The 26,791-nt window shown below is 45.1% G+C and overlaps 1 protein-coding gene across 3 annotated transcripts; it reads right to left on the bottom strand.

Annotated features, from left to right (window-relative positions):
- On the bottom strand, positions 1–23,560 carry LOC147901216 (uncharacterized). 3 transcript variants are annotated; one of them, XM_087376345.1, is made up of 4 exons: positions 23,317–23,560; positions 23,127–23,223; positions 22,033–22,819; positions 1–856 (listed from the first exon to the last, which is right to left on the bottom strand). In XM_087376345.1, coding segments are annotated over exons 1-4 (999 nt in total). In that variant the 5' UTR covers positions 23,431–23,560; the 3' UTR covers positions 1–855. The 3 variants fall into 3 exon arrangements, with proteins under 3 accessions (XP_087232471.1, XP_087232472.1, XP_087232473.1); XM_087376346.1 differs by having other exon boundaries at positions 23,127–23,220; XM_087376347.1 differs by lacking the exon at positions 23,127–23,223 and having other exon boundaries at positions 22,033–22,818; positions 23,317–23,559.
- Between the last annotated feature and the right edge of the window lie 3,231 nt (positions 23,561–26,791).

Below are 26,791 nucleotides of genomic sequence, written 5' to 3'. Positions count from 1 at the left end.
CTTTAAAGCAACCAATGGATATTTTATCTTCCCAAAAGGCTCTTCCAAAAGCAGATAAGCTCTTCCCTTCAAGGTCAAATGTGGGGTCCTTTCGAAGCAATCAATTGATATTATCTTCCCAAAAGGCTCTTCCGTGGATTTCAAGTGAGATGTCCTTTTGAAATAAGAAATGGATACAGGAACAGGACCATTTAAGCCACATAAGATAGGCAGCGGTTTGAAGATGCCATTATGGGCAGATATGGCTTTCAAGGCTCTCCACAATGTGGGTCTTCGTTAAAAGGAACCAATCCAGTCACATAATAAGGAGAAATTTTTCCCGGAACCAGCAAGATGTGCTCACTCACTGAAGAAAGTGACAGCAATGCTTGATTCGAAAGTCGTTAAAGAAAGTTGCCAGCATTGCTTGATTAATATCAACATCACTGAAAATCAACTAACCTTGTGCAACAAGCTTTTGCCTTCAAGAAATATATATGGCTACCATGTCAGAACAATTAAATTGGATTTCAACAACCAATTATTGGAGGCAATTTAGCTTCCATTCCACAATATGAACCTCCAAGAGGGAAATAATGAAACGACGACCCTTCCCAACCCAAAAGAGAATGGTACCAACTTGATGCTTTACTTCTGTTAGACAAGACACATTCCAAAGAAGACTCGTAAACTTGACATTTTTGGTTCAGAAACTTAAGCACAACTCCAAAATTGATGTCCTTATATCTAAATGCCTGACAGATGACTGCTATCCTTTTAGTCACTCGACGAAACACCACCAGTGTTTCTATCTCTGGGAATTTACTCTACTGTTTTCAGTGCTGGTATTTGCTCCCTTATATGCCAAATTGGATACCTACAAAATAGAGGAACAGTGATTTCCTCAATATAGTTCATTTAAAAATGTAACCAAAATGACAAATAAGCTTAATGTCTAGCAAGAAACTTCATAGCCATAGTCAAGAACACTGGTGTTCCACCGCAAACATCAGAAGACCCAGACATAGGGCTTTGGGGCTTTAATTGCACTTTTGCAAAATATCAAAAAACACCTGGCAAAGTTGACCCGACGAGTAGAAGTTGCAGAATACAATCAAATATATACATATACATATATATATATATGAATCCAGGAACATGCACCAAACTCATCCTTTAAAAACACAACACCTAGTGCAGTTTCAATCTCATGATAGGCATTCATAAGGTTGAAAGCATAAACTCCATCACGCATAGCAAGGACTAGCTACTATGACATCCACACTGACATCATCAGTGCCCAACGATGGGTGTAGACCATAGTATAAACACATGCCCTCACATATACAAGCCACACACCCACACATAGTTGAGCATCTGTTTATACAAGATCTTCATACTGAGTTTCTGTCGGCACTCATGAAGGGCAGACTCAGACGTTACAGAGGCTAGCACTAAAGGAGAAGGCCAATTTCTCTTCATTTAAGCTATGACTGCTTGTGAAGACTATACAATTTCATTTTAGTCTCTCTCAAACAACCATCTGACACTCTAGCCGATAGTTCAACACACCACTTAAAATAGAAAGAATTTATTGCAATACCAGCAGGCCGCAACATGGATGAAAACTTCACAAGGAAAACCCCCGTGAAGAATTAGTCTTCTCCTAGGATTCAAATTGCATGGCATGTCTCTCACTCAATTGAAAGAAAACAAGAAGAGATTAAAATATGTAAAGCTATCCTCACATAACATTATCAAAGCATAAACAAACATTATCAGAAAGTTTCAGTTGGTTGCAAGAGGAGTGATAGAACAACGCAGCTTCAAGCAATCCAATCCTTCCAGAGGATCCTGGAAATGCAATATCACAGCAGTAGCATTACAAAATAAGGTTCCCCTTAAGTTCATTAATTAAGTAGATGAATCTAAATTATATGGAGACTCACCAAACACAATGGAACAAAGAAACCTATTCATAAGGAGCTTCGAGAGGAGGCGAGGCATCTCTTATATCCAGATATCATGGACTTGTTGAGTCACAGGGAAGTTCTTCTTGGAGACTTCAATGCCGTTGACCACCAAGTACCAATATACCTTTGTAAGACTAGAATGATTCCAATCATACAAATTTAGATTTTTGTTATTCTAAAGACCAAAAATCTACACAGAAAATAAAAGGGAAATGAAAGAGAAGAAAAAAAGTAAACAAAAACTTTAAGGAAAAACAAAAGGAAGACATACTTAGCAAGCAAAGCAACACTTATGCCGTCATCAGTGCCCAAGCATAAGCAGCTATACTAGGTTTCTAAAGACCCGCGGAGTCTCTTGGGAACCCAGTACCAAGTATTGATTTCAGCACAACTCGATTCATTTGTCACGAGCATCCACAAGCCTGTGGCCATGCTAGCTGGTGCCAACACAGGCAGCCAGGTCAACTGCCACGCAGGCATCCGTACAGCCATCCAAGCAACCTTGCACAGTCAGCAATCAGCACACAGTCAACACCACGTCATCGCAGGTCATGAAACAGAGTTGACTTTTTGGTCAAAAGTAAAAGTCAACACGTTCGTTCAATGTTGACATTTTGATCGACTGACGGGGGATTGGGACCCCCCCGCACTTTCGATGACATGTGGCAGCCATGATAGCTGCCCAACAGTGGTATCAGAGCAGAGTAGAGATACTCTACGGACCTGTGTGCACACAGACTGCTACGTTCTTGACGCGTGGCAGCTCTAACGGATTTTATAAAATGTATGTGTGTGTTTGCTACAGATGCTCCGCGTTCTGTAGCAGATCGTGTAAAGTGCGACTTGATGGTTTCTTTTGGCGGCGGATGTTCCTAACTACTCGCACGTATTAGTCCCCCTTGGACTTTGGCAGAACGTTGGTACCCGTGGAATTTGTGGCGGCCGGTCTGTGGTTGGCATAAATTTGGGACAACTTTGGTTTGTTGACCCCTGTACACGTCGCCTTGTTTGGTTTGATCAGATTTGTCAGTTTGGTTAACTCGAGGTTCGTCCAACGCAAGTGTTGGAGGTGGTGCACCTCGGGTTTGGGTGTGGAGCATGGTTAATGAAAGGAGACCTCTCACAGCTCTGACATGTGGATTTAGGGGATTAAAATCCCATAAGCACAAATGTGCCCCTGGGGACCTAGGATATATTGGCCCATTTGAGACCCTCCTCATATTCCTCCCGGGACCTTTTGGGGGTATGCTTCCCTGTTGGAGTTCTCACCATTAGAAACAAACTAAATAACCTCACCTGCCCCCACATCCTCAATGGACTCCATCCAAATGCTAGCAAAGCTCTCGGCTGACTTAAATTACCAATAGCTTCATGAAGAAGCCGGCCTATCTGGAGTATGAAATGATGCCCTGAATAGAGGGGCTCCTAGTGTCACTCCATCCATCCACCATCAATGTGACACCACTTCAGCCATATGTCTCTGATGGGAGCAAAAGCATGCTCTATGGCGGCCTTCTCTATTGCCAAAATTGTGGTGCGCAAAGCCTCGCATGGGGGAGAAGTATAAGTTAGTCCAAAGGCTGCAATCTCCTTCACCATATCAATGAAGTAAGGCTTGCACTCTTTTTGCTGTGAGTACATCTGCTCCATAAAAGAAACAGCCCACTGCAGCATCTACCTGTGGCCTCCTCCCAAGATGCCATGAGGCCACAAGCACGACTCTCGAGGCCAGGGCTAATGAAGTGGGAGCCCCTATATGTGTGTGAAGGAGAAACTGCTCCACATGGAGCTGACAATGCTAGACCCTGAAGATCAAGAATCCGCTGCCGTGCTGCCTCAGAGTCCAATCCATCTGCGAGGGCCTGAAAACTTGCGACCTCTGAATCGTATAACTACAAGGCCATTCATTACTTCAATAAATGAGTTTGCACTCAATCTGAGTCTCTAATAATAGTTCTTTACAAAAGTGATTGCCATTTACGTGCTCCTCCTTTTGACTTCTCATAGGCGTCTCTAGGATCCACCTCCTTCCACCATGGAGATCTGTGCTCTTGGTTGAGGCCATGGGAGGGAGCCATTGAGAGAAGGGACTGAGAGAAGGTGCCTGAGAGAAGAGGGAGAGGGTGGAGAGAAGGGGGCCTAATAGAATGGGCTGCGAGACTTGGGAGGGGGAGACAGTGGGCTGAGAGAAGAGGGAGAGAGTGGATAGAAGGGGGGGCTGAAGCTTGAGAGAAGGGGGAGAAAGTGGAGAGAAGGGGTGGAGAGGAGCGTAGAAGGGAGTGGAGAGAAGGGACCCTAAAAGCAAATCGCGAGATTAGGGCTGGAACACATTCCAAGGACACCGGAACACCATTCCCGGGTAACACGCTACCTAGAACGTTTTGACCACGTTCCAGGCATTCCCTATGCAGGCATGTCTTTTGGAAGATGTCCAAAAGACATGCCTGCTAGCATCCAAGTATTCGAGCCCTACGTTGTCTCATATGTTGGAACTCAATCCATGGAATATTGGCAGATTAGAGAAACTTATGGAGCTTTTTGAGTCCAAAAATTTGGATTATTAGTGGGCAAGCCTCGAAGCCGCACAACTAGAAACGCAGGAAGCTGCCCAAGCCCCAAGGTATGCTAGGCTGGTTCCCCCATAGGCATAAGCTGCATGAAGAGCCCGAAATAAGGGTCTACATCAAGCTTGTGCTGCCTCTTGCTCCCAAGCTCGTATCCATCTACACCTCCCACGCTTCCCAACATATTCCTTCACCCTAGAAACCCCCAAAGCCCACCTGTCAATACATAAACCCTCCCAAGCAACACACTTAGACCGATGGTTGTATGTGATCGCTACAATCCATGCTGTTGATTTGAGCCGAGAATTAGAAGTTCTGTAACAACTTTTCTAGTAGAATGTGATGATTGGACAACCAAGCGTTGATTTGAATAGAGAATTAAAAGGTTATGTAATAGCTTTTCTAGCAGAATGTGATGATCAGACAACCAAGCATGTTTTGCAAAATTACCACAGACAGAAAGAGAAGATGCACAAAAACTAGGGTTCTAGCGCAAGAAAATTGTCATGTGCATGGTGTACCTAGGGTTGGATAGCAGGTTAACGTGGGTTACGGGATAGCATAGGGCTGGATGGCTATTTTTTGCTGAGATTGCTATGTATAGAGATTGATTCATATATAGTGCTTGCTTTATATGGAGGGAGCTATTCATAGCATTGTGCTATCTATAGCGGGTTTCCTTCTATATAGAGGGAGGGCCAGTGCTATTGTGTAGATCGGTTGAGCGCTCCTCAACTGATGGATGGGGCTTAGACCCAGGCCGGGACTCTTGCCATCTACATGGCGGATCATAGGTGGTGTATCGAAGGTCCTCTCGACGAGCTCAAGTGATATGGGACGCCTGGGTTAGATACGGGCCTATGGATGAGTCAAGTTGTAGCCCACGTGCTCAGGGGTGGTTGGGAGGATCGAGGCACCTGCACTATGATTCTGGTTGTATCGAGGACGAGATTCTAGGTTAGTGATAGGGTCAGATCCTGCGGGGTCGTGTCATCTAGTATCAGAGCCGTCCTATCACGATTGAATTCAACACGAGGTATGCAGAAAAGATGTCTTCCAGGTACGCTTTTTGAGATTGCTCTTGCAAATCTGAATTTCCGCTCATGTATGGGCTGAATCGTTGGCTGATGATGTGCGCTCATGATTGGGAGATTTGTGAAAGAAATAGAAGTCCATAGGCTCTGTGCTCTCTCGGTTGCTACGTGTTTGGAAATCGTGATTCCCTGAGAAGGGTAGGCGATGAGAAGACTTGATGCTTTCAGCAAGAGATATGAGGATGGATCGTTTCTGGCCTAAAACTTCCAACGCTTCGGTTGTTGATGTGATTGGCTGTGTGGGGACACGTGAGAGTGCGCTGGTTAGGGAATGAATTCACTCTAGGTTCTCAAGGATGAGATTCCTACCCTAGAGACCTAGATTTGCTGCAGTTGAGAAATAGGAGGAAAGAGAGAGCGTTCAAAAGCCTAGAAAGCGGCTTGTCTAGGAGATTCGGGCATCAGAGACAGGGGCGATATAACTGGGGCAGGCGCTTGGCTTTGGGAAGGAGCATATGGCCTGATTTTAGCACGTTTTGGCTATTTTTGGCTGGCTGGAGAAAAGCGGAACCAGATCTATTAACAGCGAGACTGTTTTTGGTTAAAAAGCAGGTTGCTTTTTTGTTTTTCTCTAGCAAGGAAAGCACTTGCTCTAAATCAAGCACCCACCCTAAATTCGCCTAGCTTTTGATGGCCCTTCCTGGCTATTTATATACCCGGGATTCCTCTCTCTCTCTCTCTCTCTCTCTCTCCCACTTCAGCACTTCAGCGCATGAAGGCGAATTTCCCACCCTCTTTCCATCATGAAGGCGAATTTCCCACCCTCTTTCCGCCATCTTTCTTGCTGTCCTCTACCCACCTTCTTCCCTGATTCCACGCAGCAACAGATTCTCTTTTGCTAGTGTGAAGAGCACGTGTTTGGATGCAGCTGTTTTTCTTCTAGTCCCTCTCCCGTGCGAGATATTTTCCAGCCATGGAAGGACATCAAAGTAATGAAACACCTACGTTGAATTACTGTTTTATTGAGATGGAGGACGAGGCTACATCAGAGATTATTCCTCGTAGACCTCATGACCTGCTACGAGAGATGGATTCTTTGATGGATGAACTCTGGGCAGCTCTTCACTACTATAAAACCCCTCAGTACCAGAAATATATTGAAGGCGGCTCATGCTGTTCCAAATGTAGACAGCTTGTTTTAGAGTCTTTATACCGCTTCCCTGCTATTGAGAAGCGATGAAGAGGTTGACATCCTCACTTTTGACCGACACCCAATTATTTTTCGCTCGACTGGATCTTTTGAACCACATTTGGTTCAAGAAGCTCCCCAATTTTGTATCAATTGTAAACTGTCTTGTTATTAAATTGACCAAGTTTTGGTTAATTTGGGTTTAATTTGTAACTAGTGGCATTTATAATTTGATTGGTTTTTTCAAATTATATAACATGTACTTTTGTTCCATATATCTTGCAGTTTTTTAGATATATGGTACATTGAGGATGCCTAAGACTTTGTTACATCTTAAACTGGACTTAACTAAGACAATTGGATTTCCCTTTCTCGAATCTTGGTGCGTAGATTCCTGTTTGGTTTCTATTTGAAGTTTTGATCTCGATGTGATTGTGAGTTCTAGCGTTTCTTCGAGTTACCGTTTGGACGTATGAAGGTTCTTATTGATTAGACCAGGATGAGTCTTGTTGGATACCTTCTTTGAATCATGTCCAAAGGCGGGGTCATTTTGATTCTCACTCTTTTAGCCCAAGGTCATGGATAGTCAGGATTCAAGAGTTGTTAGGGATGCTACCTGCTATTTTCTTCTTTGACCTATTGGTTGGGGTATTGTAACACAAGGGGGTGATATAATCACATTAAGAAAAGGATTGAGAACGGATTTGCCACCCTGACTCAATCTAGGATCATCTGAGTTGAAGAGGGATTGGCTACCTGATTCACTCATATTGTCCACTGAGTTTTTTATTTGCAGTATACTTTGGTGGTATGGGACACTAAGGTATATTACATTTAAGATTCTCTGATGTGGTGGTATAATCCAGCGTGAAATAATACCCAAGGACCTCTAGGGTGAAGTACAAGTAGGCTGAATTGAATTGGGGGCAACCTGATTAGATTTTTTACGAGGGCTAACTAAGATTCTTTACCCTGAGAGAAGCCATGTATTTTTTGGGTTCAACCCTGGAGCTCCATAGTCTAGACTCAATCTCAGGGAGGGTTACCGCATATCTTCTGATAATGGTATGTCAGTGCCTTGTTTGGAACTTGATGTTCCTAGATAAGAGATCCTAAGAACTGGATGATCCTATGATCGGAGCGGTTTTGTTGTGCACAAGTTTATACAGGATATTCGATAGTGGATCTTGTTTTAAGAGATTTCGGATTGTATGTTTCCGTAGTCTTTGGATCACACAGGATGTTATTCCTATGATGGTTGACTATATTCATGTCTACAACAGTACCATTGACTGGATATAGCCAACTGAATTTTTACTGATTATCCTCATGTAGGGGCATTTCGAGGATAGATCAAGGGGACCATATCTTAGGTCAGGATTTTGCCCATTGATACTTCCATGAAGATTCTTCCATCATGAGTTATGAACGAACACCTAATTGTTTTGCGATGGAAAGTCTGTCATGTATTTCAACCCAAGAATTTGATTTACAAGGGTAATACTAAGTAACTCAAGAATTAGGGTTGATAGAAATTGCAACCGAAAAAAAATTGACCTCGAGGGGTTCAATTGATGGGATTGTTCGAACAATGATTCCTCGATCTCAACCTAAGATTTTGAGTTCAAGCATACTCAATAGATAAGGCTGATAGAATCATTTACCTTCAGGTACAGATTTACGGATATGTCAACGGAACTAACTCTGTGGATTCAAGCGTTACTTGATTTCTCGAGGACTCGATGATACGTAACCTTGTTTAGATTGAGAGATTTACTTTCCTTGGGTTAGTTATCAAAGATTGTGGCTTTGGCCTTAGATTCTCTTTTATTTGAATCTCATGGAACGTATAGCACACTCAAATTGATAGTCAGAGTATAGTTATTGGCATTGACTCATCTTCACAGAGAGTTTTCGGGCTTTCTGGTGAACTCAGGAGTAAGTTCTTAGAGGAAGGGGAGTATGTCATGTGCATGGTGTACCTAGGGTTGGATAGCAGGTTAACGTGGGTTACGGGATAGCATAGGGCTGGATGGCTATTTTTAGCCGAGATTGCTATATATAGAGATTGATTCATATATAGTGCTCACTTTATATGGAGGGAGCTATTCATAGCATTGTGCTATCTAGAGCGGGTTTCCTTCTATATAGAGGGAGGGCCAGTGCTATTGTGTAGATTGGTTGAGCGCTCCTCAACTGATGGATGGGGCTTAAACCCCAGGCCGGGACTCTGGCCATCTACATGGCGGATCATAGGTGGTGTATCGAAGGTCCTCTGGACGGGCTCAGGTGGTATGGGACGCCTAGGTTAGATACGGGCCTATGGATGAGTCGAGCTGTAGCCCACGTGCTCGGGGGTGGTCGGGAGGATCAAGGCACCTATGCTATGATTCTGGTTGTATCGAGGACGAGATTCTAGGTCAGTGATAGGGTCAGATCCTGTGGGGTCGTGTCAAAAATCAAGCGGACAACAAATTTCCTTTGGCTTGCGAAGTTCCTTGCAACAAATCGAAGCGGCCCCCTTACCCTATGGAGTACATTATGTTAAGCCTGATAGCCCGAAGGAGCCGAGACAGACTCGAATTTTCCTCTCTTCCCTTTTCCTCACACCCCCGCCACGCTTGCTCCTACTACACCAAAATCACAAAAACCACAACCAACAAATGCGCACACAACTCGTCTCAATTCAACTCAATCAAACCAACCTTGACCTTCTAGGAGGAAATTGTAGTAGAGGCGACTGGCGAAATGCGAGGAATCCGACTATGATCGAGAGGTCGAAGAGGCGAGCTTTCAAATATTTTTTAAAGCCTACGAATGCAAAAGAATGGAATGAAAGAGAAAAGGGGCAACCACGAAGCTTTAAAGCTTCTTAGCTCCTGTTTGAAGCACGTTTACATCAGGGCATGAATCTCTTAAGTCATTCCACCGTGCCATGCCCGAATACGCGCATTCGGGTGCGCGCATGCGGACAGCCATTCCAATTCCCGTAAAGGTTTTCACTTGGGCAACGCTGGCACACACGAGACCACAAACGGTGTTAGATCCATCTAGCCACTCCGGTGCTGCTCAGCCTGATTGCCATGAGTAGCTCCGATTGTTCAACGTCAAATCTCCTATCATCACCCTATCGTACATCGCTATCATACTATACACTATGAAGGGACAGAAGGGGGAAGAAGAGCAAGAGGGAGAGAGTGTGAGAGAGAGAAGACTCAAGTGTGCGGGTGTGAAGTGATGAGCCACACCACAAACTCATTTGTTTTATTAGGATTAGGTTTTACCTTATGACTGTCTTAAGACAGTCATGTGTCCTATCTTTAATAAAGGGGTGGCAATGTGCCTTTACCCCAACAACCTCCCACCTAAAGGCCAATGTGCCTAAAGGGGAGAAAAGAATAAAAATTACAGCAATATACAGTTACTGTATACAAGACCATAAAATAAGAATGGTCTCATCCTAATCCCATGATGTGGCGGCAATGTGCAAACCGCTCTGTAGGCAAGCTCTTAGTGAGCAAATCTGCAGGATTATCATCAGTATGCACCTTCACAAGCTCAAGTTGCTTGTCTTCCAGTACCTCCTTGATGAAATGATATTTCACATCTATGTGCTTGGTCTTCTGATGAAAGACCGGATTCTTTGCCAACATGATAGCACTCTGACTATCACAATGCAAAACTGGCATATCTCCTGTAATGCCCAAGTCTCCCACCAGCCGAGTAAGCCATATTGCTTCCTTGCAAGCCTCAGTGGCTGCAACATATTCAGCTTCAGTAGTTGACAGTGCAACACATTTCTGTAACCGAGATACCCATGATATAGCACCTCCTGCAAATGTGAAAATATAACCGGTAAGTAGACTTCCGGTTATCTGCATTCCCTGCATAGTCTGAATCTGTAAAACCATGCACCAATGCATCCTGCCTACCATAGCATATGCACAAGTCTTTGGTACCCTTGAGAAACCTCAAGACACCTTTCACTGCTCCTCAGTGGCTGCAACATATTCAGCTTCAGTAGTTGACAGTGCAACACATTTCTGTAACCGAGATACCCATGATATAGCACCTCCTGCAAATGTGAAAATATAACCGGCAGTAGACTTCCGGTTATCTGCATTCCCTGCATAGTCTGAATCTGTAAAACCATGCACCAATGCATCCTGCCTACCATAGCATATGCACAAGTCTTTGGTACCCTTGAGATACCTCAAGACACCTTTCACTACTTCCCAGTGCCGCTTGCCTGGATTTGCCATATACCTGCTGATGACTCCCACCGCAAAAGCAATATCCGGACGAGTGGCAACCATGGCATACATCAAAGATCCAACTGCAGATGCATACGGAACCTTGGCCATTTCAGCCTTATCATCATCTGATCTGGGGCTGTCCTTACTGCTGAGTTTTAAATGTGGAGGCAACGGGGTACTAATAGACTTCCCCCACTCCATTTTAAACCTCTGCAGTACTTTGTCAATGTACTCCTTTTGTGACAGAAACAAAAGTCCCTTGGACCTGTCACGAGTAATCCGCATGCCAAGAATATGATTTGCATCACCCAAGTCTTTCATGTCAAAAGACTTATGCAGTGGTTTCTTCAAAGCACTAATCTCATGCCGAGATTTACTGGCAATAAGCATGTCATCCACATATAGAATGAGTAGCATCAAACTGCCATCCTTTGCCCGTTTGGTGTACAAGCAATGATCGGTCTCACACCTATGATACCCTTGGGATTGCATGAAGGCATCAAACTTCTTGTACCATTCTCTTGGCGCCTGCTTGAGTCCATACAAGCTCCTCTTGAGCTTACACACAAGCTGCTCTTTCCCTTTAACAGTATATCCCTCTGGCTGACTCATATAGATCTCATCATGGAGATCTCCGTGAAGAAAGGCTGTCTTCACATCCATCTGACATAAATCCATGTCGTCATGAGCAACAAGAGCTAACACTGCTCTCAAAGTAGTCATCTTGACTACAGGGGAAAAGATCTCATCAAAGTCAATGCCCTTTTCCTGCTTAAATCCCTTGGCAACCAATCTGGCCTTATACCTCGGTAAAGCATTTGAATCCACTTTGACTTTGTAAACCCACTTGCATGGCAAAACCTTTCTGCCTGCAAGTAGCTGCACCAAGTCCCATGTATCATTTTGAAGTAGGGAGTCCATTTCTGACTGCATGGCTTTCTCCCACTTCTTTTTCTCTGTTCTTCCCATAGCTTCCTTGAAGCTGGAAGGCTCACCACAATCTGTCAGCATGATAAAATCAGCCACATTATTGGCTCCTGGAACAAATCTGGCAGGAGGCCGTTGTACACGGGTGCTCCTCCTAACAAAATGTTCCGGATTAGGCTGCTGTCCAGCCTGTTCGTCATGCATGACGGGTGGCTGTACCACCATATCTGGCTGTTCTACAGCCCCATCTGCTGGCATATCCAGTGGTGCATCATTGGCAAAATTATCTGGCTGATTTTCAGCCTGTATACCCTCTTGAACAGGGTTATCTGCAGCAGCCTGCTGCTGCATATAAATGGGCATTCTTTGCTGTCCAACATCATCATAAATAACCCTCTTGTATTCCACAGGTTGCACGGGTTCCTTGTGTACACTATCCTCTTTAAAGATGACATCATTGCTGCGTATAATCTTCCGTTTAACGGGATCCCATAACCTGTACCCCATTTCACCTTCGTCACCATAACCCATAAAGATGCATCTGATAGACTTTGGATCCAGTTTGGTGCGCAGTTCTTTGCGTACATGAGCAAAGCACTCGCAGCCAAATACACGTAAGTGCTTATATGAAGGTGGCTTGCCAAACCACACCTCCTCTGGCACTTTGAACTCCAAAGCCTTGTTTGGCGACCTATTAATAATGTGAACTGCTGTTTGCACGGCTTCTGCCCAAAAGCCATGGGGTAATGCAGCATAAGACAACATACATAGAACCTTCTCCTGAATAGTTCGATTCATCCGCTCACTTGCACCATTTTGAGATGCATTATGAGGGGCTGTGAGTTCCTGTTTGATGCCCTTAGCTTCGCAAAACTGCACAAAGGCATGTGACACATACTCACCCCCATTATCGGATCTAAGGCATTTCAGCCTACGACCTGTCCGATTCTCAACCTGAGCGACAAACTTCTTGAAAGCATCTAAGGCATCGCCCTTATGCTTCAAGAAATAGACCCACACTTTGCGTGTGGCATCATCAATGAAAGTAATAAAATATTTTGCACCCCCTAGTGATAACTGTGGCATCTCACACAAATCAGTGTGCACTAGATCAAGCGGTGCTCTATTTTGGGGAGTTCTCCTCTTATGAGGAGTCACAGAATGCTTGCCAAATATGCAATGATCACAAGTAGGCAAATCTAAAAAAGAAAGAGACGGCAGATAACCCAAACGTGACAGTTCTTGCATTCCTTTAACAGACATGTGTCCCAACCGGCTATGCCACAATGAAACCTTTGACAGCTCGGTTATGGCAACAACATGATTACCCACACTGGAAACATAAAGAGGGTACAAGGTATCACTCTTAAAACCCTCAGCCACTACAGCCTGGCCATCAGTAATCACCCATTTGGAATCCCCAAATGTGGTGTGGTAACCACTGTCATCCAATAAGTCAGTGCTAATCAGATTTTTCTTGATTTGCGGCACATGGCGAACACCATCAAGCATAAATATGCGTCCATCAGGGAATACTATCTGTATACTGCCAATCCCTGCAATCTGACATGCATAGTTGTTCCCAAGATGAACAACTCCATAAGTACCTGTGTAGGAAGTAAACCACTCCCTATGAGGAGTAACATGAAAAGAAGCACCTGAGTCCAAGAGCCAGGTGTGCATGTCATGGCCATCAATAACCAAAGCATGTGCTATTACAGCAGAAGAGCATAAAACATCATGTATGTCACTGTCACTGTCCTCTGCTGCAACATTCACTGCATCCAAGTCATCTGCCTTGGCCTTGCCTTTGCCTTTGCTTCCATTGCCTGCATCCTTTGTTTCAGCCTTCTTGGCTTTCTGATCTCGTATGAACTTGAAGCACTTAGACTTCACATGTCCCTTCTTGCCACAATAAAAGCATTCAATATCCTTTTTGCCACGGGACTGACTGCCGGATTTGGACTTACTAGCAGATCTCCCCTTCTGCTGAGTCCTGCCTCTATCCTGTACCTGCAAGGCATTTGAAGACTTGCTGCTCGCATTATTCTTCCTGCTCATCTCCTCCATAAGGAGAGAGCTCTCTACATCAGCATACATAAGAGTGACATTCGAATTTGACAAGGTGGTCTTGAAAGTGTCCCAACTCTCAAGGAGGGTACACAACAAGAAAGTAGCCTTGAACTCCTCATCAAGGTTCAATCCCTGTGCAGTAAGCTGTGTAAAGATGGCATTGAACTCACTCAAGTGTGAGGTCATAGCTGTACCTTCCTTCATGCGAAGATCAACCAGCTTTTTCAACCAATAAACCTTACTGGCTGAGCTCTTTTGGGCATACAACTCTTCTAGCCTCTGCCATAGGCCATAAGAGGTCTTTTCAGCCTGAACATTGAACACGAGTATCAGAAATAGTGAGCATGATAGCTGCCCTTGCGGACAAATCAAGCTCTTCCCAGTCATCAGCTGCCATGTCAGATGGCTTGACACCCTTCACCCTTATGGGCTTAGAAATCTTCTTTAACAGAAGTACATTCAAGCACTGTTCTGCCCATAATGCATAATTGTGTGCTCCTTCCAATTTCTTTACGTTCAGAATTGAAGATTCACTTCCCCCTGATGCCATATCAGATAAGGAAAGTATCTGAATCCCTGGAAGTAAAAAGACTGAATAAAAATTCTGATTTCTCCGAAAAAACCTGCTCTATCAAGAGCCAGGAGCACTCACAATAGTGCTGTTTTTTACTGTCAGGAAAATTTGCAGCAAAACAGTAAATGTCCCTGCAATTACTGTACCTTCTGACACACTGTACCGTGCTCAAATAGGCATAAACAGTAAATCCAGAATGCTGCAGCTGTTCCACAAGTGCTTTAAAACACAAAACACTGCTGTAAACACTGCTGTACTGGCTGTACTGATCACTTCTCCCACCTCAGATGAGGTATTGCACTGAGTTAATATGCATAAACCACTTTTAAAAAAAATGACACTTCAGCCTGTCACAAAACCTGCAACAGAAAATGGGATAAATCCCAAGCAATCACCCTTCTGCCAAGGGGATAAAATGCATCTGAAGATCTCTGTCGGTAACCCAAGTGCTATCAAACAAAATCTGGGCAAAAGCCCCTTGATCTGACACCTGAACCAAGTGAAGAACACCTCAACACTGAGGTAGCATGCAATGTGAAAATCTCTCTGACAAAATCAACCAACAGTGTAATGCATATACTGCCCTGTGTAGAAATGACATACACAGATCCCAACGTACAAACACTCAATGAGGAACCTTTTGAGCACTGTCAACGATGGACAGTTAGGGACCGAGTAAACTCGATGCGCCCTGGCCAAGCATGGCTCAACTGAGGTTCTCTGAGTGTTGCACAAGAAATGTGACCTGCAAGAAAATGTCACCTCCACACTACGGAAATCGAGGCAAATGTGTGCTCTCTGGCACCACACTACCTCAAGGCATACAAAGCATCAACTGCCAGGCAAAAGCCCTATGATCTGCTCACCCGTAAACTGAGATTCAAACCCAGTAAAAGCATAAAAGTCCTCTGCAAAATCAAGGCATTTCCTTCACGAAAACAGATACCTGTGTAATCAACCACACACTGTGGTTCTCTTCACCTCAAGCACGAGGTAAATGAAGGTACTTGCTGTACTTTCAAGAAAACACAGTTTTGTGAACTGAAAGATGATCCTGAATCAAGAGCAGAGAGCTCTTTCTCCTTCTTTTTCTTCCCAAAAAAAAATCTGCGCCTGCTGTACTTCTTGTACCTGCGCAGTCCTGCTGTACTTCCTGTACCTGCGCAGGGTACGGAATCCCAGAAGAAGAAAAAAAAAATTTCGATAGTTCTCCCTGATGCACGTCCTGTACCTGCGCCGTGTAAGTCCGTAGGGATGTACGGCTCCTGTACGGCGTCCGTACGACAGGTACGGATGTCCGTACCTGAGCGCGCGTTGCGCGCTCTGACTCTGCGCGGCCTGGTGCTGTGCACTGGCTGCCCCTGCGCAGGCTAGCAGCTAGCAGTTGCTGCTGTAGCTCTAGCTGCGTGAGCAGCTGCGCTGCTCGTGCTGCTCCGCTTGCCGCCGCCCGTGCTCACGCTGCCCTGCTCGCCTCCGCGCTGCGCCGCTGTGCTCCGCTTGCCGCCGGTGCTGCCTGCAGACCTGCGACGCCCGTCCGTACGGATGTACGGACGACGTACGTCCGTACCTGCGCTGTCACCTGCTGGCCCGCACTGCCGCCTGCTGGCCCGTTGGCCCTTGCAGAGGCTAGGTAGAGGTCGAGGGGGGTGGGTAGGCAAGGGTAGAGGGAGAAGTGGCTCTGATACCAGTTGAAGGGACACGGGGGAAGAAGAGCAAGAGGGAGAGAGTGTGAGAGAGAGAAGACTCAAGTGTGCGGGTGTGAAGTGATGAGCCACACCACAAACTCATTTGTTTTATTAGGTTTTACCTTATGACTGTCTTAAGACAGTCATAGGTGTCATATCTTTAATAAAGGGGTGGCAATGTGCCTTTACCCCAACACACTATACAATTTTCTCGAGTGTGGTCTCGCCACCCTCCCGCCACCTCCCTCACTAGGTGGCCTAACAGGCACCGCACCTATCACTCGTAGAAACAAGCCCTATGAGGGGCACCTCAGTCGGTTTAGAGTTTACCCACCACCAGATAGGTTGGGCACATGTGTGCTTCCGATTGTAGTCCATAAAGAAAGTTCTTGTCAGTAGTAACCTAAAGTTTGTTAAGATTGAAATCCAAGATGCACCGTTCTGGCAACTCTCTTTAGAGTTACTTGAGAAGAGCAAGGATGATAGAAGGAAGAAGTATTTAGCAGCCCTATCTCCGAAAGTGAGGTATGAGGTTGAAATGTTCAACCCAACCACCTTGAAAGACCTCACTAAATTGGCTGAGATTGCTGAGAGAAAATTGAATCCTCGAAAGCCTTTCAACAAAGAAAAAGAGAAAGCTATTGTACAAAATGTTAACAGCCAATCACGTCCTGGATGGATACCATTTCCTTCCATTACTGACAATGAGAAGAAAAAGCTAATTAAGGAGGATAAATGTTTTAGAAACATAAGCCAGGGCATCCATGGCATAAATGTCCTACTCTATTAGCCAAAATTGCCAAAACGAATTCTGTAAAAGGGAAAGGCAAAGCATCCAAGCAGGAGGGTGAGGCTCCTCATCCCAAGACTCTACGGTGAACATAGAACCAAGAGTAAATGCTATCCATTCAGCCAACACTGGTGTATGGATGTGTGAACTGGATAGAGAGTAGATATATTCATTGTAGAGTATGGACATAGAATAAAGAATTTTCTCCTCCATGTAGAGCGTCTGATAGGATGAATAGGGCTGAAATAGAAGAGTTGGAAAAAGAGATTGATGATCTAAAGTTTCTATAGATTAAGAAGCTCTTCAACGCAAAATCATCTATAGCAAAGGTCTACCTAGTTCAATGCAACATTTGGGTGAGAGAATCGTTTTAATACTGACCAATTTGTTGAGAATATGTTTCAGCTTATTGAGCAGGTTACTATAATTAGATTTCAGCAACTTGGTATTCAGAAGAGAATTCTGAGTATGAAGAGATATTAAAGAGGCATTGCAGTGGTACTTCTGCATTTGAGTATTCAGCATCCAGACGAACCAGAACTTAAAGATGCGATTTAAGTTCTAATTCAAAAGAGATTGTGTACTACCACGAGAAGACTATTTGCAGATTATGAAGAGGAGATGCGAATGCAGAAGTAAAAGAGAAGCCTACACAAGAGAAAGAGACAAGAGAGGATCCAGAAGAGGACTTCTGCCCATTCAAGCAGGAGGGAGTGTCATGACAAGAGAAATCACTAATCCGTGATTAGTAGACATTAAAACATTATTATATATTATACGCCAATGGTGTAGCATGTATACGTATTTACGATGGACACCGATCGATTTGTTATGGCGGTGGATCATCTCAGTAGATAGGACTAGTCAAGCTGGAGCCACTGTTTCAAACGGCATCAAATTTGGACATGTGATACTTATTTTATTAATAAAAATGTGCACACATGTGTCTAGGTCCTAGGGGCAATATGTGCATTAAGGTGCATTGAATGGTAGATGCATGGGTAGGATAAGGGTAGGTGTAAATGGGAAGATAGAACTTGAGTGATCTCAAGGGACATTAATGAAAGGGACAACAAGCTGCCTCAATTTGAGCTCTGCTTGAACATCCTTCAAGAGATTATGCAGCCCATGTGCCACACAAGGAGTGAAGATAAGGTGAGGGTACTTCTCTTCAAGAATCCTTGTTGGAGGTGGTTCCCTCACTCCTTGGGCATGGAGCATCTCAATGAAAGGAGAGCTCGCAGTTGTGACACGTGGATTTGGGGGATAAAAATCCCATAAGCATAAATGTGTCCCTGGGGACTTAGGATATATTAGCCCATTTGAGACCCTCCTCATATCCCTCACGGGACCTTTTGGCTGCGTTGTTGACACGTGGCAACTCTAACGGATGTTCTGGAATGTATCTGTGTGTTTGCGCACACGCGTCGCGTTCTGCAGCAGATCGTGTAAAGTGCGACTTGATGGTTTCTTTTGGTGGCAATTGTTCCTAACTACTCGCATGTATTAGTCCCCCTTGGACTTTGGCAAAACAGTGCTACCCGTGGAATTTGTGGCGGCCAGTCTGTGGTTGGCATGAATTTGGGACAACTTTGGTTTGTTGACTGACCCCCGTACACGTCGCCTTGTTTGGTTTGATCAGGTTTGTCAGTTTGGTTAACCCGGAGTTTGTCCAAAGAGGTTGGAGGTGGTGCACCCCTCGTTTGGGTGTGGAGCATGGTTAATGAAAGGAGAGCTTTGTGACATGTGGATTTAGGGGATCAAAATCCCATAACCACAAATGTGCTCCTGGTGATATATTGGCCCATTGAGACCCTCCTCATATTCCTCCCGGGACCTTTTGGGGTATGAGGAGGTTACTAGGAGGCAGAGTATTGGGACCCCCCGCACTCGGTGCTTCCAATGAGACATGGCAGCCATGCACGCTGCCCAACAATCCTCCCTTCTTCCCTGTGGGAGTTCTCACCATTAGAAACAAACTAACTAACCTGACCTGCCCCCACATCCGCAATGGACTCTGCTAGCCAACCTTTCGGCTGACTTCCCTTCCTCTAAATTATCAATAGCTTTCATGAAGAAGCCGGGGAGTATGCAATGATGCCCTGAATAGAGCGGCTCCTAGTGTCACTCCATCCATCCCCCATCAATGTGACACCACTTCAGCCATATGTCTCTGATGGGAGCAAAAGCATGCTCTATGGCCGCCTTCTTTGTTGCCAAAATTGTGGTGCACAGAGCCTCGCATGGGGGAGGAGTATCAATGAAGTAAGGCTTGCAGGCTTTTTGCTGTGAGTACCTCTGCTCCATAAAAGAAACAGCCCACCGCAGCATCTACCTGTGGCCTCCTCCCAAGATGCCATGAGGCCACAAGGCTAGCTTGCATGACTCTCGCGGCCAGGGCTGATGAAGTGGGAGCCCTATATGTGTGTGAAGCTGTACTCCCAAAGAAGGAGCTAGAAATGGAAACAAAGGAAGAAACTGCTGCACATGGGACTGACAATGCTAGACCCCGCAGATCAAGAATCCGTTGCAGTGCTGCCTCAGCGTCCAATCCATCTGCGAGTGCCTGAAAACTGTTGGAAAGGTCACCTCCCCATCTGTAAGCCCCCAAATGAGGAGAGCGTGGGGGAGGGAGACCTAGGGCAGGATGTGCCCAAAGAGAGATTACCTGGATGTGTGGATCTGGGACAGATCTGAAGCATTCATGGTTGGTGGGGTATCCCAAAGATGAAAGGCTGCATCAGGAGCAGCTCATGTGCAGGAAGATGGCGGGGACACAGTGTCTTGGATCAGGCCTGGCATGAGGCACGTAGTGGACTGCAGCAGGACCCTATGAAAGGCGTGATGTCAGCAACAGTACGGAATAGTACAGAGCTGAGGCGCACACGTGGCAGATCAGGAGAACATGGTAAACAGGCGCTGACATGGCAGGTCAGGAGCGCAGGTGTACGGGGCTGCATGGGGCCTGGTAGAGCAGCAAATGGGGCTGCCAGTGGGCAGTGGCATGCCTTATATAGGCTGGGCCCCTGCCTTGATTGGAGGGCCAAAAGCCCTAGAAGTGTGGGGCAAAAGGCCCCGGTTTTGGAGCCCTTGGGCTGAGCCAACCAGGTCGGTTGGGCCAGCCAACCTGGTCTGTCCAGTCGGCCAGATTGGGACAGACTGGTCGGTATTTTTGCCATGCCTTGGGGCCTATAAATGCAGAGGCTCTTGCCTCATTTCATCATCCAACTATCCAACAGTTCAGCAAAAGCAGGAGCAGACAGGAGCAGCCAGGAGCCACTCCCTTGGGCCTCACACAGGGGAGAAGAAGAGTTGAAGGTGAGCTGCAGACTGAGTTCCTGGAGGCTGGACCTTGGCTGTCTTCTAGGGCAGCAAGGTGTTGTGATCACCATACCCTCTGGAGCAGCCATTCACAAGCAGGTTGGAGCAGTGGAACAGGGATCTGTGTGCTGCAGACAAAGCTTGGCAGGGGCTGCCCACCTAGGCTGATTCACAAGCAGTAAAGTGGAGAAGAACACACCGGGCTCGAGTCTAGAGATAGCCAGCAGATAGGAGGAGGACCTTGTGGTTAGATCAGAGGACCACACCATTGGTGGGACTCTGGATCTCTCTCTTTTGTATTGTGTCCATAGTTTTGGACGGAAATATATATTTTGGTGGTTTCTCTATCTGGCTGGTTCATTGTCTATTGATGAGTCTGCACATCTATTGAATGCACATAAGTAAAGAAGTTTGTGATTCCACACCCACACCACACTGTGTGAGCTCCTGGGCATTACTATAAGTCTTCCGCTGTGTGTACCCTCTGTTGGGTCATTTCTAACAAAAACATGCGACCTCTGAATCTGGTATAACAGCAGGGCCATTCTTTACTTTCAATAAATGAGTCTGCACTCAGTCTGAGCCTCAAATTTTAGTTCTTTACAGAAGTGACTGCCATTTACGTGCTCCTCCTTTTGACTTCTCATAGACGTCTCTAGGTTCCACCTCCTTCCACCATCGAGATTTGTGCTCTTGGTTGAGGCCATGGGAGGGAGCCATTGAGAGAAGGGGCTGAGAGAAGGTGCCTAAGAGAAGAGGGAGAGGGTGGGGCGAAGGGGGGCCTAATAGAGTGGGTTGCGAGACTTAGAAGGGGGAGAGAATGGGCTGAGAGAAGAGGGAGAGAGTGGATAGAAGGGGGGGCCGAAGCTTGAGAGAAGGGGGAGAAAGTGGAGAGAAGGGGGTTGAGCGTAGAAGGGAGTGGAGAGAAGTGGCTCAGAAAGTAGAAGGGAGTGGAGATAAGGGGGACCCTAAAACAAGATCGCCAGATTAGGGCTGGAACACATTCCAAGGACACCGGAATGCCATTCCCGGGTAACACGGTACCTAGAACGTTCTGGCCACGTTCCAGGCATTCCCTATGTCTCCTTTGGCCGGAATGCACCTAGTAAAGGTATCATTTTTGGAAGACATCCGAAAGACATGTCTGCTAGCATCCAAGTATGGAGCCCTATGTTGTCTCATATGTTAGAACTCGATACATGGAACATTGGTGGATTAGAGAACCTTGAGTCCAAAAATTTGGATTATTAGCTAGCATGCACCGTCCAACAAACAGAAACACCGAATGTGTACTGGTTCAGACCTCATGCATAACTATTTTCTAGGAGCCGCCATCTCATATTCAAAATGAATCATCTGATACACACACAAATCACACATTCCTTGGGCAAAAATTATATGCTTTCTTGACTACATATTACACACTCATAATAAAACAGGAGCTTGATGAGTCTTTCAACACGACCCCAGATTCAAACAAAGGTATCCAAGAGTCAAGGCAATGATGTGATCCTGTCCAACTTTCCTACCAAATATGACACATTTGAAACTCCTAGCATGTAGAAACATACAACGTCAACAGGCTTGTCAATCACTCATTCAAACCTTCCTTTCAAACACTCCTTTCAACAATACAATGTCTGGAAAAAATAAGGATTTGAGCTTACTAAAATCTTGACTTGGCCGCTGCACGGGTCGCCTCTTCACGAGAGGATGGGAAAAGCTCCACGTATCTGCTACCGATGGTCATTTTATCTTTGTTCATGGCAGCTTTCGCCTCCTCTGGTCCGTTGAATTCCACAAAGGCTTCTCCAGTGGCACGGCCGTCTGAGTGAGTCAGAATGTGTATACTTTCGTCCACCAAGCCGAAGTCCCTGAAAAATTCAATAATGTCTCGTTTCGAAACGGAGAATGGTAGACCCCTGAGTCTCAATACCCCCGTGTGCTGAACGTCATCTTTCTCGGAAGAAGGTTTGCCGGAAAAGGTAGGCTCATGTGGTCCGCCCTCATCAAGAAGAGACTTGGGTTCACTGACCTCTGCTGCCACAGCCTGATAATAGTCTTGCTTCTTACACCGGAACACCTCAACGTATCGCCGTCCCATGTTCTGACGGTTGCGTTGGAGGGCGAAATCTACTTGCATCGGAGCACCCAGCACCACATAGGCTTCACCGGAGAAACGCCCCTGCTTCCGAACCAGCAGCACGTCCACCAGATCAAGACCTGCAAAGAACTCGTATATATCGCTCTCACTGCAATTGAAGGGCAAGCCTCGAAGCCGCACAACTGGAAACGCACGAGGCTGCCCAAGGTATGCCAGGCTGGTTCCCCCATAGGCATAAGCTGCATGAAGAGCAGAAGAGGGTCCGAAATAAGGGTCTGCATCTAGCATGCGCTGCCTCTTGCTCCCGAGCTCGTATCCATCTGCACCTCCCACGCTTCCCAACATATTCCTTCACCCCAGAAACCCCCCAAAGCCCATCCGTCAATACATAAACCCTCCCAAGCAACACACTTAGACCGTTGGTTGTGTGTGATCTCTACAGTCCATGCTGTTGATTTGAGCCGAGAATTGAAAGTTCTGTAACAGCTTTTCTAGCAGAATGTGATGATCGGACAACCAAGCATTTTTTGCAAAATTACCACAGACAGAAAGAGAAGATGCACAAAAACTAGGGTTCTAGCGCTAGAAAATCAAGCGGACAACAAATTTCCTTTGGCTTGCGAAGTTCTTGCAACGAATCGAAGCGACCCCCATAACCTGTGGAGTACATTATGTTAAGCCTGATAGCCCGAAGGAGCCGAGACAGACTCGAATTTTCCTCTCTTCCCTTTTCCTCACACACCCGCCACGCCTGCTGCTCCTCCACCACCACCAAAATCACGAAAACCACAACCAACAAGTGCGGACACAACTCGTCTCAATTCAGCTCGATCAAACAAACCCTGACCTTCTGGGAGGCGATGGTAGAAGAGGCGACTGGTGAAATGCGAGGAATCCGACGATGATCGAGAGGTCGAAGAGGCAGGCGAGTTTTCGAACAATTTTTAGAGCAAGTACGCATGCAAAAGAATGGAATGAACGAGAGGAGGGGTGACCACAAAGCTTTAAAGCTTCTTAACTGCCGTTTGAAGCACGTTTACATAAGGCCTTGAATCTCTTAAGTCATTCCACCGTCCCATGCCCGGGTGCCCTCGTGCGGACAGCCATTCCAGTTCCCACAAAGGTTTTCACTTGGGCAGCGCTGGCGCACACCAGACCACACACGGTGGTTAGATCCATCTGGCCACTCGGGTGCTGCTCTGCCTGATTGCCATCAATAGCGAAATCTTCGCCTCCTTGCTCTGGTTGTTCAACATCAAATCGCTCCTATCATCACCCTATCATACAGCGCTTTCGTACTGTACGCTGTACAATTTGCTCGAGTGTGGTCTCGTCACCCTCCCGCCACCTCCCTCACTAGGTGGCCTAATGGGCACCGCACCTATCACTTGTAGAAATAGACCCTAAGAGGGGCACCTCAAGCGGTTTGGAGCCACCACCAAATAGGTCGGGCACGTGTGTGCTTCCGATTGTAGTCCATAAAGAAAGTTCTAGTCAGTGATAACCTAAAGTTTGTTTAGATTGAAATCCAATACGCACCATTCTTTAGAGGTTCTTCATTTCTTTTGGATACCCCCCTCCTACTAACCCTTGCCTACCTTTGTAGACCGTTTGCATCCATCACACCCCCATCAAACATTCCTTGCCTCAACTTTGCCAAAAGTGCTGCATGTGCCCAAGGTGAGAGCTGGTTGCCCGTGTTCGAATCCTGAGGGATTGTTTTTGGGCGGTCCCTCATAGTGGGCCATGGGTGTGAGAGTAGGTGGGTGAATTAGGGGCGGGGGGAGGGGAGGGGGAAAGAGTGCACAAGTACATGTGGGCACTACCTCCTAAAAGAGAGTTGAGCAGACATAATTGGATGCAATTTGAAACACAAACTTAATTAATTTTCTTAAAAATTACAAGCGTAAATTTTACAAAAGGAGTTTCAATCCTTCCACTATCGTACTAAAAAACCTAGGATATGGATGCCACTCCAAAGGGAACGTTGCATGGCCAATGCAATTGGGCTAAAGGTTTTTGTAGACTATGCATGGCTAGAGCCGATGTGATTGCGAGATCGCGCCCTCCATTTGCTCATCTATGGGGGAAATCAACAGTGGCTGCCCATGGATCGGTAGCAGATGAACAATTCACTATTTTCCTTCCCACCATCATCATGCTCTGCAACGTTGCTTTTCACATATTTGGATGGCATTGATTGGTGCTTGCAAGAGTAGGATGTTTCCACTTTTTTTAATCACCTTCAAGGAGTGTGTTTGTAAAGGCTATGGCTATAACAACCCGCCCTGTACCCTAAGTGCCCCAAGAATGGGCACTTATTAGGCACCTTCTAGCGGTCTATGAAGACCCTAAGGCTCTCCTGCAACTTAAATTGTTGCGTCGGAAGGTAATCTCACTAACAACTCTCTTGGACATTCTCTTCAGGGATCTTATATGATCCTCACTAACAACTCTCTTGTAACTTAAATTGTTTTGTTGGAAGGTAATCTCACTAAGAACTCTCTCTTCAAGAACTTTGGATGATTCTTAAAATAGTTTTTTATGAAATATATGTGCCTTTTAAGCAATCATGTAGCAATGTCTAAGTCTTATGCACTATGAACTCTTGTTTGCAATCTGTCCAGTATAGATATGTTATGTGTTACTATAAATTGTTTCTTCATAATATGTATTGTTTTTTAATGAGTAGAGAGTACATCTCTACACAAAATAGACCTCCCACTTTGTCATTTTTCTACAAGAAGTACATGCTACTGAATTTTTCAGACCCAACCTAAAATTAGGGTTAATATTGCAGATTAACTTCCACATATCACAAGGGATAGGACATTAACCATTGCATTTGAATGGAAATTGATCCTAGGGTAATGTCTTGTATGCGACATGCAAATATGCTAATCATTTGCATGGTTTTGGTAGATATACTTGTAGTTATATTAATCATGAAGTGTGAGAAACAATTGAACTATAAAATAATTTCAGAGAGCGCATCAAATTGAGCATTCCTCATTTTTGCTCCACCACGATCTGATTTATGGGGAATTATGGAGTTTCTTAGATTTATGGTTTTTTTAGAGGATTGGACCTTAGTCCAAGAGGGGTCCACTAGAAAGAAGTCTTGTATTGCATGGAAAAATTCCAAGAAGCCACATGGTAAAAGCATAATGGCTCTAAACAAATTTCATCCATTGGCTCTAGTTCACCCTCTCCAAACCCCCTCCAAAGGTTGTGAGCTTTGGCAAAAAGCTACGGCATTTTCGTTTCGCCACTCGCACAATCAATGAGGCTTTGTGTCTCATTCAAAAGAAAAAATCCCCCAAAGGAAAATCACCAGGGCACACAATCCTGGGAGACTTGGCTGGCTTTGTTTATTTCAATGCTACCATCTACATTGTTCTTGATTTTGTAAACCTACTTTTGGCAATTGACTTCTTTCTTGGTGGAAAGTCGCATAGATCCAAAGTGGTGTTTTTGTACAAAGCGTCCATTTCTTCATTCATAGTAGTTTGCCATTCTAGCTTGTCAAGTGCATCTTCAAAATGCACTGGTGTTTCTGCACCCATGATGGTAGTCATAAGAGCATAACTATTGCTTTCAACTTGAATTTATTTGCCATTTTGAACACATGTCAACCTAGGTGATGGTCTCCTTTCTCTTGTAGACCGTCTGAGTTATTGCTCTTCTATGGGTTCTTCTAGCAATTCTTGCATCAATCTTTTCTATATGTGATTGAGTGGTCACACATCCTCAAGTGATAGACTTTGAGGTTCTATAGCTTGTCTTGAAGGAGGACAAGATGTTGGCCATACAAAATCATTGCACAAAGTAGTAATGTTCCTCTTGAACTGAGCAAGGATGATGGCTTGGTTTTCAAAGAAAGTATTCCACCACATTCCACTATTTGCACTTCTAAAATGCATCTTTGCCTTGTTTATCAAAATTCTCTTCTCAAGCATGCACCTTTCATAGTCAACATCCCTTCCTTCAGGTTTTTCCTACTTTACCTCACTCTCAATCACTAGAGGTTCTTGCACTAAAGCATGAATTTCATAGATTGGAATGAAAGACAGAATTGTGTGCCATCCATTGGTACCTAATTTGGAGAAGAGGCATATTGCTTACCATATAGATATGTTCTTTGATATGCTTTTTTCTTTATGAGAAATTGATGCTGCAAGCTCAAGTCATTCAATAACATTCCTCACTTGGTTCACCTTCAATAAATCTCCTAAAATCTTCTGTAATAAATCTCCTGAAATTGTAAGTCTCCTTCAAGTGATAAATGTTAGGCCGTGGAGTATAAGATTCTTTCACACGAC

The sequence above is a fragment of the Dipteris shenzhenensis genome, chromosome 6 (assembly GCF_047967505.1).
Source record: "Dipteris shenzhenensis isolate YYH24624 ecotype China chromosome 6, Dip_SZ_1.0, whole genome shotgun sequence".
Lineage (NCBI taxonomy): Eukaryota > Viridiplantae > Streptophyta > Polypodiopsida > Gleicheniales > Dipteridaceae > Dipteris > Dipteris shenzhenensis.
This window is presented reverse-complemented; position numbering and strand designations above follow the sequence as displayed.